This window comes from Pelodiscus sinensis, chromosome 12 (assembly GCF_052426305.1).
Source record: "Pelodiscus sinensis isolate ZL-2025 chromosome 12, ASM5242630v1, whole genome shotgun sequence".
Taxonomy (NCBI): domain Eukaryota; kingdom Metazoa; phylum Chordata; order Testudines; family Trionychidae; genus Pelodiscus; species Pelodiscus sinensis.
In genome coordinates, this window is record NC_143063.1 from 23,722,780 (window position 1) to 23,737,161 (window position 14,382).

Sequence of the window (14,382 nt, forward strand, 5' to 3'; positions counted from 1 at the left end):
ATAAGTTTACACTTACACGTAGTCTCCTCATTGATAATGTACCTTTTCCAATGTAAGCTGTGCTAAAGTCTTAAATTATACAAAAAAGCACTTCCCAGGTACATTTTGTGCAAATGTTAAATCAGGACACTTTTTTCCCAACAGGTTCAGATAATGCTCATTATCCACATTTTCAAATGCTTCAATCTGTTTTATTTATATTTATTTACATATAAAATTATAAATATAAATTTATTTATATTAATTTATAAGATTGCTGACCTCGGTAGAAATAGATTTTTGTTAACCATGTGGGCTCAACAAAATTATTATAGAATGTCATGTTGCAGAATTGGGTGGCTGAATTGCCTTTCCTCTTCAGCCGAGCAATTAGAATGTACATGGAGCTCTCAAAGCAGTCTACTATATTGTTTGTGCTGAAGCCTAGCTTGTTTTTGGTAATGTATACAATAGCCAACAAACTAAGTCTCTAAATAGCTTTTGAAGATCTAAAATTACAAAACTGCATTATTATAAAGATAGCAGGATGTCTTAATGTCATAAAATATGTGCAACTTAAGTGAATGCTTTCTCTCTTTTTTTCAGTTTCTAATCGGAAGACCGTGTTAAATAAAACTTTTCGTGATGAGCCACTAGTTATGGAGTAAGTATTTATGGTATTTTATATTGAACAAAATTTACAGAAGTAAATTGAAACATAAACATTAAACACTTTACAGGTTAAATATTAAACATATATTTTTTGTGTAACAACGTCCAATTGAAACACCAAATATCTTAAGTCTAAAATGTGTCCTGTATTAAAAACACACATGAAATCACCCAGGCTGCAGATTGTTACCTTTCCTGAAGCCAGATTATCATGTTTCACTGCCTCTGTATATTTTTTTGGTTAGTCTCTAAAATGCTAGAAGACTATTCATTGTTTAAGTTTTTTGTGCCTCTAACCGAGGCATTTAGATGGTAATTTATTGTGATCACCTTAGTAAATTTATTTCAAAGGCTACGTCTAGACTGCAAGCCTCTTTCAAAAGAGGCTTTTTCAAAAGGTACTTTTGAAAAAGCCTCTTTTGAAAAAGAGCATCTAGACTGCAAGCAGTACTTTCAAAAAAGCAAGCTGCTTTTTCGAAAGAGAGCACCCAGGAAGTCTGGATGCTCTCTTTCGAAAAAGCCCTGTTTGCATTCAAGAACGCCTTTTTTCGAAAGTGATAGAATTGTAGCCGTGTTAGTCTGGTATAGCTGAATCAAAAAACAGGACTATGTAGCACATTAAAGACTAACAAGATGGTTTATTAGGTGATGAGCTTTTGTGGGCCACACCCACTGATCTGAGGAAGTGGGTCTGGCCCAGGAAAGCTCATCACCTAATAAACCATCTTGTTAGTCTTTAAAGTGCTACATAGTCCTGTTTTTTTCAAAAGAGCACTTTCGAAAAAAGGCATTCTTCCTCGTGAAATGAGGAGTACCGCCGTCGAAAGAAAAGCCGCGTTCTTTCGATTTAATTTCGAAAGAACGTGGCTGTAGTCTAGACACAGGTGAAGTTTTTTCGACAAAAGGCTACTTTTTTTGAAAAAACCCTGCAGTCTAGACACAGCCTAATTCTCCAGCTTCACTTCTGGTCTCTCGGGGATTAACAAATAGGCCATCAGTATTCAAAAAACCAAGTATTTATTCAAAACAAAAGCATTACAGAGAAAATAACAAACAGCTTACAAGAATGCTTACTAGTTAATGCTTGTCTACTATATAGGACACTGATAGCTTTAGTACTACTCGAGGTCATCTCTTGAGGTCTGTATCTCTTGTCATAGTCTCGTGTCAGTTCTTGGATACAGTGGGAGTGAACTCTTCATGTTGTCACTTAAATACAGTTCTCTGTTTGCCCAGGTGCCTTCGCCCATGTCAGAACAGTTTATACCTTTTCCTCAGGGTGGAGACCTCTCTAGACTTGGTAGAAGCCTACTGATTCACATTAATTATCCTCGTCTCCATCAAATAATTTTAGTTCCTGCAGGAAATTCCTGTACTATCTCCAGTGGAGCTAGAATATAACCTGTAGACCAAACATATAATATTTATAAAGTAGATATATAATCATATTCCATGTGTTTGTCATACTGCTTATGTCATCTTTGTAACCTCAAATAAGCAACCCTTCTGCACAGGCCTACTGTTTGGTAAATTAAAATCTCATGTTTGCTGAGGCTGTTTATTTCAGAGCATGTTATAGGTAAGGTTAAAAGTCAGCATTGACCTAGGAGATGCAAGGAGGCTACCACAAGTGATGGGACTTGTGAGGAGATTGTCAAAGTAGCAGGTTTAAAGGGGTTGGTGGAGATCTGCTAGAAGAATAGTGACTGGGAAATAGTTAATAAATAATAGTACAGGCAGTCCCCGGGTTACGTACAAGATAGGGACTGTAGGTTTGTTCTTAAGTTGAATCTGTATGTAAGTCGGAACTGGCGTCCAGATTCAGCTGCTGCTGAAACTGACTGCCAGTTCTGACTTACATACAGATTCAACTTAAGAACCCCGAGCTTCCCCAAGTCAGCTGCTGCTGAAACTGATCAGCGCTGATTCCAGGAAGCCTGGGGCAGAGCAACTCTGCCTCGGGCTTCCTGTAGTCAGCGCTGGTCAGTTTCAGCAGCGGCTGACTTGGGGATGCCTGGGGTAGAGCAGCTGGGGTGCTGCTGGGTTGCTCCAGTAGCACCGCTCCTCGGCGCTACTGGACCAACCCAGCAGCACCCCATCTGCTCTGCCCCAGGCGTCCTGATTCAGCCACTGCTGAAACTGACCAGCAGCGGCTGAATCAGGACCTGGGGCAGAGCAGCTGGGGTGCTGCCGGGTTGGTCCAGTAGTGCCCAGAGCGGCGCTGCAGGACCAAACGGCAGCGCCCCAGCTGCTCTGCTCCAGGGTCCAAAACAAAAGCCTGGTCTGCTGGGGGGGGGCACACTAGCCGCGCCTCCTCCCCCCCCCCCCCCCCCCCAGCAGACCAGGGACACCGGGAGCAGAGCCGCAGCGGCAGCGGGGTGCCGCGCCTCTGAGGCTTTGCTCTGGCAAAGCCTCAGAAGCGCGGGGAACCGCCGCTGCTGCCGCTTCAGTCCCGGTGCCTGTGGTCTGCTGGGGACCGTCCCCAGTAGACCACAGGCACCCGGACTGGAGCGGCAGCAGCAGGTGGGTTCCCGCGCTTCTGAGGCTTTGCCAGAGCAAAGCCTCAGAAACGCGGGAACCCGCCCAGTGCCCCTGGTCTGCTGGAGACGGTCTCCAGCAGACCAGGGGCACCAGAGCAGCTTACGAACGGGGCTTTCTCGCCCCGGAGTTCGCAGGTAGCAATCCGCTACCTCGACCTCCGGGGCGAGAAAGCCCCGTTCGTAAGTGCGGATCCGACATAAGTCGGGGACTGCCTGTAATAGATCTAGTTAGTGGAGCAATTGTGGCCATGTTGAACAATCAGATGAAATCATAGAAGGGGACTTAGCCTTGAATCAATTTTTTTCCAAGCTCGAATAACTTGTTTTACACTCAAATCACTTTGTGCTGTCTCAGATTTGAAATGAAGAAACTTAAAGGTTAATAGCTACATATGTTTCTTGTTAAGTAGTTGGAAGAGCTCTGTCTTGACACTTGACACAATTTAAGAAATGAGATCTGTTTCTGAGAAACCTGCATCCGGCTACAGTAGAATTTGAGTTGTGAATATGTTGGGGGTGATGGAGGTTGTTCATAACTTTATAACGTTCATAACTCTGAACAGAACATTATGGGTTACTCATTCAAAAGTTTACAACTGAGCATTGACTTTATTCCACTTGACACTTCAAAAGCAGCATTTTTCTTTTGCATAGTAACGTTTTTTTTAATTTAAATTAAGCAAGCAGAAAAACATTTTCTTAGATTCAGACCTTTATTTTAACTTTCTCTTTGTTTCTCTTAGTAATTCATGTTAACACAGTACTACACTGTATTTGCTTTTTTCTCTCTGCTGTTACCAAATTGCATAATTGCAGATTCAGTTGAGGTGTGTGATTGACTGGTTAGTTTGTAACTTTGATGTAAATATCTGAGTTTCTACTGTAGTCCTGACTAGAACTGAATCTTCAGAGGAGACAGCACAGAATAAAGTTATTCAGTTCCTAAGGAGTCCCAAATAGAAAGGAATGATTTATAATAAACTTAAATGAAGGATAAGCTGACATAGCTTGTTTTTATGTTTTCAGCTTCAATGGTGATTTAATTCCTGATGTTTTTGGTGTCACAAATGAGTCAGATGGGCCCCAGATATTAATAGGCAGGTAAGTTCAAATACTTATTTATTAGCACACACCATAGATGTTTATATAAGTTGGCACACCTAATTCTGTTGTCTGTGTTCATGAAATCTCCATGTTGAGGGGGTGGTATACAGACATGGAGCTTTTGTTTTGACCCTCTCCTTTTGATATCTTTAGGAGCAATGATTTGTTTACACTATGACACACTATTTTTTGTGTATTTTTCTGTAATAAACTAGAAATTCTATGGTGCTTTCAATAATCTAAAACTTCAATAAGTATTGACTGATATGAGAAACTACATGGTGGTTTCTTGCAACTATTATGTGTACGATAGAAGTAAATTCAGTTTCATTTATTTTTATTACAATAGAACATAGTTGCCAGAGTCCCTTTTTGATTCTTGTATGTTTGTATAACTTCAAATAGACTGTAGTATTTTACATATGTTCAGGTTGAGGCCAAAAGTGTGAGAGGTGTGTGTGTGTGTGTGTGTGTGTGTGTGTGTGTGTGTGTGTATATATATATATATATATATATATATATAGTATACAGAGGCACACTTGACTGGTTCAGAGGTTAATGATAGATTATCCTGCAAAGGTGAAATTAGTTCCAGGTATAGTATTGCCTGAATCTTTTGGAACAACTTTTAACTGAGTGAATGCTGTTGGTCTTTGTTCACAGCAATTACTGTTGGAGTGTATATATTTTAGAGTACGTCTGTTTAGCTGTACATTTGTTTTTCTGTTTGTTCAATAACTCCTTTGACCCGTAAGAGCTAGGACCACCAAATTTGGTATGCAGCTTCCTCTTACTCAACTTAAACGATGGTCAGGGGTTGGTTGTGCCTGGAACATGGGAAGTTGTGGGAATGAGACTGTTTCTGATAACATGAAAAGGGAGGGGGCAGATAGTGGAGCAATGCAAAAGGGAAGGGCACAGAGGAGAGGGACACAATACTGAAAGTGGCCACTAGGAACAGCTGCAGCACAAAGAGTGACCAGCAAGACTGGGGTTCCACCATTTTGCCTGCCTCCAGATGAGGTAAAGAGCCCTCCTGCTCCAAACATGGAGCCTGCAGGACATGTGGAGGGGGGACCCGCTGGAGGAGTTCATAGCCCCCAGAGCCTGCCTCTCCCCAGACAGCCTGCAGACAGCTATCCGCCATCCCACACAGCCTGTAGACCACAGTAGGCAGTTGATGACAGGAGGGCAGCCCCTTCCGTCCGCAGCCTGGCCCCCCCAGACAGCCTATAGGCTGACTTGTTTATTTGACTTGTTTTATATACTGTTATGAGGTTATGGTGAGATGAGGAGAATGTAAGTGTTGAAGTTAAGTTACCATTTCCATATTTATTCAGTTATGGTGTATATCATGTCAAACCAATCTGATAGCTTTCTTTGATAGGATAACGAATCTTGTAGATAAGGGAGAAGCGGTGGATCTGGTATACCTAGACTTTAGTAAGGCGTTTGATATGGTCTTGCATTATATTCTTATGAATAAACTAGGCAAATACAACTTAGATGGGGCTACTATAAGGTGGGTGCATAACTGGCTGGATAACCGTAATCAGAGAGTAGTTATTAACGGTTCACAATCCTGCTGGAAAGGTATAACAAGTGGGGTTCTGCATGGGTCTGTTTTGGGACCGTCTCTGTTCAATATCTTCATCAACAATTTAGATATTGGCATAGAAAGTACGCTTATTAAGTTTGCAGATGATACCAAGCTGGGAGGGATTGCGACTGCTCTGGAGGATAGGGTCATAATTCAAAATGATCTGGACAAATTGGAGAAATGGTCTGAGGTAAACAGGATGAAGTTTAATAAAGACAAATGCAAAATGCTCCACTTACGGAGGAACAATCAGTTTCACACATACAGAATGGGAAGCGACTATTTAGGAAGAAGTACAGAAGAAAGGGATCTAGGGATTATAGTGGACCACAAGCTGAATGAGTCAGCAGCGTGATGCTGTTGCAAAAAAAGCAAACGTGATTCTGGGATGCATTAACAGGTGTATTGTGAGCAAGACCATGAGAAGTCATTCTTCCACTCTACTGTGCGCTGGTTAGGCCTCAATTGGAGTATTGTGTCCAGTTCTGGGCACCGCATTTAAAAGAAGGATGTGGAGAAATTGGAGAGGGTCCAGAAAAGAGCAACAAGAATGATTAAAGGTCTAGAGAACATGATCTATGAAGGAAGACTGAAAGAATTGGGCTTGTTTAGTTTGGAAAAGATAAGATTGAGAGGGGACATGATAGCCATTTTCAGGTATCTAAAAGGGTGTCACAAGGAGGAGGGACAAAACTTGTTCATCTTAGCCTCTGAGGATAGAACAAGAAGCAATGGGCTTAAACTGCAGCAAAGGAGGTTTAGGTTGGACATTAGGCAAAAGTTCCTAACTATCAGGGTAGTCAAACACTGGAATAAATTGCCCAGGGAGGTTGTGGAATCTCCATCTCAGGAGATATTTAAGAGTAAGTTAGATAAATGTCTATCAGGGATGGTCTAGACAGTATTTGGTTCTATCATAAAGGCAGGGGACTGTATTCGATGACCTCTCAAGGTCCCTTCCATTCCTAGTATTCTATGATTCTATTATCTCTTTCCTAATCTTATGTTTGCTGCAAAGAAAACTTGCTTTAGTTCCCCAAAGACTGTTCACTAAGCTTTTTTTTTAAGGGTTTTCTATAGCACCTGTTGTTATAGTATAGTTGATGTAGTAAAATGTAGCTGCTTGGAGCAACTATTAGGTCTAGGGCTATGACTACACTACAAGATTATTTTGAAATAAGTTATTTTGAAATAGGGCTTGACAAATAATACAATCTACTCCCTCATGGCGAGTAGATTGCAACCCGGAAGAGCTGGGTTCGGGCACAGATCGCCGGACAGCGCAGCTGGCGAGCGGGGCTCGCCACGTTTCGGCAAGCCCTGGAAATAGTAACTCCCAAAACAACTATTTCAAAATAGAATGTCGACACTGCGGGGAAGCCTCATAATTAATCGAAGGCGGACTTCCTTAATGTGGACACACTAACTCGACTTAGAGTTCCAGAAAGCACTGGAGAGTTATTACTTCGAATGGCTCTGGGGAATAGTTACAGTAAATTTACGATAATCCGGCACCTTTGGGACCCAGGGGGTGCCGGATTATCAGATATGCCGGACTACTGGAAGAGGGGGCTATGAGGAGTCTGGGGTGGTGTGGGAGGATGCCACCACAGACCCCTCATAGCCCCCCCTTCCGATAGTCCGGCTCTGCCCCAGGCATCCCCGATTCAGCCGCTGCTGGTCAGTTTCAGCAGCGGCTGAATCGGGGACGCCTGCAGCAGAGCAGCTGGAGTGCTGCCGGGTTGGTCTGATAGCGCCGCACCTTGGCGCTGCCAGACCAACCCGGCAGCACCCCAGCTGCTCTTGGGGACGCCTGGGGCAGAGCAGCTGGGGTGCTGCCAGGTTGGTCCTGCAGCGCCGAGGGGAGGTGCTACTGGACAAACCCGACAGCACCCCAGCTGCTCTGCTCCAGGCGTCCCCAAGTCAGCTGCTACTGAAATGGATCAGTGGCTGATTCTAGGAAGCCCGAGGCAGAGCTGCTCTGCCCCAGGCTTCCCGGAGTCAGCTGCTGGTCAGTTTCAGCAGCGGCTGAATGGGGACACCTGGGGTACTACCAGGTTGGTCCCACAGCCCAGAGGGGCAGCGCTATGGGACCTACCAGGCAGCACCCCAGCTGCTCTGCTCCCGGCATCCGCGATTCAGCCGCTGGTCAGTTTCAGCAGCGACTGAATTGGGGAAGCCGGGGGCAGAGTAGCTCCAATGGTCTGGCTGCACTTCCGGGTTCCAGATGGTGCTGGACCATCAGATGCCGGGCCAATGGAGTTTTACTGTACTTTGAAATAACAGCAGATGAGTGTCCATGCTAACCCTATTTCAAACTAGCAATTTCTAAACAGGCGTTATTCCTCATGAATTCAGGGGTGGTTATTTCAAAAGCTATTTGGGATAACTAGCTTCTTTCTTCCTTTCCCATTCCTCCCTGCTATCCTCTATATTTAGTGTGCTACGGTAAAACCTGCATTATCTGGAACTTAAGCATCCAGAAACTGTAGAAACTGGCAAATTTCTGATGCCGGGAAAAGCAAAACAAAAAAAAGGAAACTGGCCCTTTAAGTGCTCCTCAGACAAGTGTTCAGCATGTATCTGGGGGAGAGGCAAACGGCAGCCGGAAGCAAGCATCTTGGCTTCTGCAACGGCTCCTAGCAACCCCGACAGCCTAGCCCACCACAGCTCCTCCTCCTCCCCCCATCTCCCCCCCCGCAGGCCACCCCAGTCATCTCAATCTCCCACCCCCCCGCTACCACACACACCCCTTCCCAGGCTGCATCTCGGCCCACCCCCCCGTGGTTCGTGCCCCCCCCCCCCCAACAGGCCACATCCCGACCCCCGCATGGCTCACATGGCGCCTCCCCGCCCCCATAGGCCCTGCATGACTCCTGCCTGCTGCCCCTCAGATAACCAGAATTTTTAGGTGACCAGCAGCATGCCCTAATCCCCAGGTGAGCTGGATAACACAGATTTTTACTCTAGTTCTATAAGAGCTATTTCAAGTATTACATCTCAGCCTGGGAAACATACTCCTAGCTGTAAGTGAAGATCATAAAATGAGAGAATACTAGGACTGGAAGGGACCTCGAGAGGTCATCGAGTCCAGTCCCCTGCCCCCATTGCAGGACCAAATACTGTCTAGACCATCCCTGATAGACATTTATCTTAATCTACTCTTAAATATCTCCAGAGATGGGGATTCCACAACCTCCCTGGGCAATTTATTCCAGAGTTTGACCACCCTGACAGTTAGGAACTTTTTCCTAATGTCCAACCTAAACTTCCCTTGCTGCGGTTTAAGCCCATTGCTTCTTGTTCTATCCTCAGAGGCCAAGATGAACAAGTTTTCTCCCTCCTCTTTATGACAGCCTTTTAGATACCTGAAAAAGGATCTATCCTAAAGGAAGCAGATATCTAGCAAGGAAGAGAGATGCATTTTTCTTCAGAATTAGAGCAGCAGTGAGAAAATAAAAGCTTTCTTGTATCGGTATAACTGCAGTTTTCAAGAACAGTGGAACAGAATATCAAACTTTTTCAGCAAAAGCTGATTTTAATACAGTACTTGCTAGTGAATTCTGGAATGAAGATGTAAAAATTGTCTGCGATTTCTGGTTATACCTAAAGCCAAGGACTTTTGTTGAGGTGCTTCAAATACGTTGTAGACTTGGCTAATACAGGCAATCCCCGGATTACGTACAAGATAGGAACTGTAGGTTTGTTCTTAAGTTGAATCTGTATGCAAGTCGGAACTGGCGTCCAGATTCAGCCACTGCTGAAACTGATCAGTTTCAACAGCGGCTGAATCTGGACGCCAGTTCTGACTTGCATACAGATTCAACTTAAGAACCCCAGGCATCCCCAAGTCAGCTGCTGCTGAAACTGATCAGCGGCTGATTCCAGGAAGCCCGGGGCAGGGGCTTCCTGTAGTTAGCCACTGGTCAGTTTCAGCAGCGGCTGACTTGGGACGCTTGGGGCAGAGCAGCTGGGGTGCTGCTGGGTTGGTCCAGTAGCACCAAGGAGCGGTGCTGCGGGACCAACCGGCAGCGCCCCACCTGCTCTACCACAGGACCGGGGCTTTGCTCCACGTCTCCCTGGTCTGCGGGGGGGGGCACTAGCTGCGCCCCCCGCCCCCCCAGAAGACCAGGGACGCGGGGAGCAAAACCGCAGCGGCAGTGGGGTGCCGCACCTCTGAGGCTTTGCTCTGGCAAAGCCTCAGAGGCGCGGGCCTCCGCCGCCGCTGCCGCTTTGCTCCCGGTGCCTCTGGTCTGCTGGGGACCGTCTCCAGCAGACCAGGGACACCTGGTCCAAAGCCGGGAGGCGGAGGTGCGGCACCCGGAGCAGCTTTTCTCGCCCCGGAGGTCGAGGTGGCGGGACGGCTGCGCTCTGGGCGGTCCCGCTGCCTGCAAGCTCCGGGGTAAGAAAGCCCAGTTCGTAAGTGCGGATCCGACATAAGTCGGATCCGCGTAACTCGGGGACTGCCTGTACATTAAAACAGTGTAAAAGAACATGCATCTACATCAATTAGAGACAGTATTAACAATACATTTCATATAGGAGAAGTTAGAATGTGAACTTAGCTAAGAAAACTAATAGTAAAGAACTGCAGTATTTTTCTTTCGGAATTTAGAGCAAAATCCTTTTTGGCACAGTATATGCTATCAGATAATTTAAACATGGTCCTGGTTCTGCAACTTCACACAATGGAGGAGCAGTTCACAAATTTTTCACACTTGAAAAGTGCTATGAATCCTACTTGGAGAAGAAAAAGATCACTTCAGCTGGTAACACCTACTTGAACTTTCCAGGGATAAAAATTGAAGTCATTCTGAGTTACTAATATGACCCTTCTATGAATAATTAAGTAGGGTATATAGTGCATACATATCATAATTTTTAGCAAATTGTATGTGAAACATACTTTTTGGTTTCTAGATAGAGGAACATAATTGAAGATAGAAAGTCTGAATTTTGTATAGCAGCGATGGTCAACCGAGGCTAGTGAGTGGGCCACTTAAGTGGCCCTCTTTCATTTCAGTGGGCCACAAGATTGTCTCCCAGGATAGGGTAGTTATGCTAACTACTTAGAATTTGCAGGATGTGCCAGTGAAACCATGTGCTTTCATCTTCACTGCTCTCAGGGTCAACATTGTGTGCAGTCAGCATGCATCGCACTTCCGGTGACCCAGCTTTACATCGGGTTTTGTTTTGTTTCTGACTTGTATGTGGCCCCCAACAGATTTTTTTTTTTTTTTTTGTGGGTCAGCAGCCCTGGGCCCAAAAAAGGTATCTCATCCCTGTTTACATGCATGTCATTTGAGTAATACCATCAGAATCTGGCAATTCTGCATTTGGGCAGCGGCAAACAAAAGGTCTTATGGACCACACACAGAACCCTGATAGGTCATAGGTTGCCCACCACTTCTTTATAGAATAGGGATCTCTGTATTAGGCAATTATGCTGCAACTCAGAATTTACACTCTTTCCTTTTCTTTTAATTGATATGAATTGGTAAACATTGGAAAATCAAACTGTATTCTCCCCCTGTTACGTTGCTTCCCTGTGCAGAGAATATACCTCCCTGGCCTGACTTATTACCAGTGAAGGGGAAAAAAAACCCTGCTAAATAAGACTCTAGAATCTGAACATAGATAGCAGCTTGGTTTGTAAAAGTAGAAGTGAATACATTTCACACTTTCACAGCTAGATTAGCTGTGAAAACATTTCAAAACCTTTAAAAAGAAAAAGGCTGAAACAAATTTCAAATTTGGTTGTCTTTACAAATCTATGTGAGCACTTTGATTTAGGTACTCATGTACTAATATGTGTATCTTTAGGTTTGGTCATCTGTAATATTGAGTCATTTCAATTTCTATCAATTTCATTAGGCAGTCAGGGCAAGTTACCCTGTAGGACTGTGCTCTCAGATCAACTGTGCATTACTGTTAAATCATTGTACTGGTATATCCCCCTTTTCCTCTTTACAGCTCTGTTTTTTAGTAACATCTGCTTAAATTAAATTCCAAATAATGAATAGTAGTTTTGAGTCTCAGAATACACCTTTTAACTCATAGGTTGCACCTTTTAACTCATAGGTTTTCAAACTGGTGGGCATGAAGAAATTCCCGAATTCCAGGGAGAAGGTGGGGGCCTTCTCCCCCCGCACACACACACACCCACCCCACCCCGATCAATCCTCCCCCCTAATTTGTGCTGCTATTTTTGTTTTTTGGCCCTGGTCAGTTTCCCCCCCCCCCTTTTTTTTTTCCTCCCCTCAACAAGTTTTGCTGTTATTGGCGGGGGGCATGAGGGTTTCTCAAAAATCAAGAAGGAGGTGTGATGCCGAAAAGTTTGGAAACTACTGTTTTAACTAGTACTTGTAGTATTATCTATTTAGTACTTTGTACTAATGAGAAAATGTGCAATGATGTTTGCTACATATAAATCTAGATTGTTAGTCTCTGATAGCTGGGATTTTGGGGGGGCAGAGAGGAAGAGTGTAATCAAAACTGATGTTCATCACTTTAAAAGAAATGGTTTGTTGTGAAGTGTTTGAATTTCCCTGGGGCATTTTTTAGCGGTTGTGTCAAGAGAAACCCATTAGAACTAGAGAAGTCAATCAGATTATACCTCTGTTTCCATAGAAACAGAACATCAGCTTTTCTAACTTATATCTTCCTGGACCTTAAGCAATGTTTAATTAAAGATTTTTTTATTCTTGATACTAATCTGGTAAATTGTTGTCAGAGACAGACCACGAGAGTCTGTAAATCAGCAAATCTGTAACGCATTTACTAGTAGCTTCATTTCAATACCATTTACAATAAGAACATTTCCCTTTATTAGAGGGTTATTTGAAGGCTTATACCTCTTTTTTTAAAAAAAAAATAAACAAAGAATTACCATATACGACTGGAAACAATATTTTTATTTTTATTTTTAAATCTTGCAAATGTATAATTGGAAGTTCTTATGCACTTCTAAGAGTGATGGCCATTAATCTCCACTTGAATTTTATCAAGATGACTTTTATTTAAATATGTGATGCATGGAACAATGCCTGCAAACTCTCCCAGGATATTCATGACAGTAAGTCTAACCTTGCAGTGATTATATTGAAAGATTTTATCAGCTTTCTAGGAGAACAGCACAGTTAATGTTCTTTGAAGAAATATTTATAATAATTTACTGATATAAGGAAATATATTAATAGCTCAAAAGAAGGTTGAATGTTATAGGTCATAATATAATCCATATGTGATAATGTTTGGAAAATATAGTTTTGTTCTATTTTCTTACAGCTCCAAATGTTCAGTTTTTTAAATGGAAAATGCATAGGCTTTTAATGGAAATTTCAGCAGTTCTTCATTTTCTTACTTGTTTTATAGTTCTCTAGAAGTAAATGTTCTGGAATATAATTTCAGTATATGTTTGTTTTTAATTGGGCAGGTTGATATTTTTGTTTCAAAGTTTCATAATTAAATCTTAAATCTGTAGGAGATGCTCTTTGGATACTGATATATGTTGATCTTTTAATTATATATTTCTAGAAAATGAAACCTATATTGGGTTTTGGGGAAAATCTAATTAGAGCTTTTGAAATAACTACATCACTACTAAAATCCTTCATACATTGTCAGAAATACATGGAGTTGGATTTTTACCAAGTATAAAAGTTAAGACTTTTGTGTATATGAAAAAAGCTCATTTTTCAAACACTGTCCTTTCAAAGGCTTGTCATGCTGGAACTTGAAAGCATGAACATATTTTTGTATATTTCTTTGATGGAAAACATGACCCAGGATAGTAATGTGGACATTTTAATAAATACTTGGAAATAAGTCTGCCTAATTAAACAAACTGCATCATGAAAGAGCAGAAATGCAATGAAGAGCAGTTATTTTCTCTAGTTATGTTGAATTATTTCTTTGTAGTTTTTCCACTTGAAAGAAGTATGATCTGTGGGTAGAGCAGCTTTTTAGAAGATTGACATAAACACTATATTTTCATCAAAACATTTCAGTATATGTAGTCTTTTTTTTCTCTTTTTATTATATTTATCTGACCTTGAAGAATAGTGGATCACCTTTGCTCTGATTTGTAACTGTTACCACCAGAGTAGCTATACAAATACAAAATCATCCTTATAGATTGAAGAAGATAGGTGAATCTGGGAGGTGATTTGAATAATTTCACTTCCTAATTTTCATGTAGTCCTCCTTTTTGAAATTAGATACAACAGTGTTGGACAGCTGTGGTATTTTCTCCATCACAGTGATGTTAAATTTAATTATATTATGATCACTATTACCAAGCAGTTCAGCTATATTCATCTTTTGACCAGATGCTGTGCTCCACTTAGGACTGAATCATGAATTGCATCTTCTCTTGTGGATCCCAGAATTGGCTGTTCCAAGCTTATTTTGAAATTGAAATTGGGAGCGTCTACACAACACTTTTTCGAAATAGAGCACTCTTCGTCCGACTTCCTTTACTCGTAC

General features: G+C 42.6%; 1 protein-coding gene across 2 annotated transcripts in view; it reads left to right on the forward strand.

Annotated features, from left to right (window-relative positions):
- Positions 1 to 14,382, forward strand: part of ITFG1 (integrin alpha FG-GAP repeat containing 1) — a 214,019-nt gene that overhangs the window by 12,774 nt on the left and 186,863 nt on the right. For both annotated transcript variants that reach the window (XM_075940203.2, XM_006121184.5), the window contains exons 4-5: positions 586 to 643; positions 4,218 to 4,292. In XM_075940203.2, the coding sequence (XP_075796318.2) occupies positions 586 to 643; positions 4,218 to 4,292 (133 nt within the window). The remainder of the gene's footprint in view (positions 1 to 585; positions 644 to 4,217; positions 4,293 to 14,382) is intronic.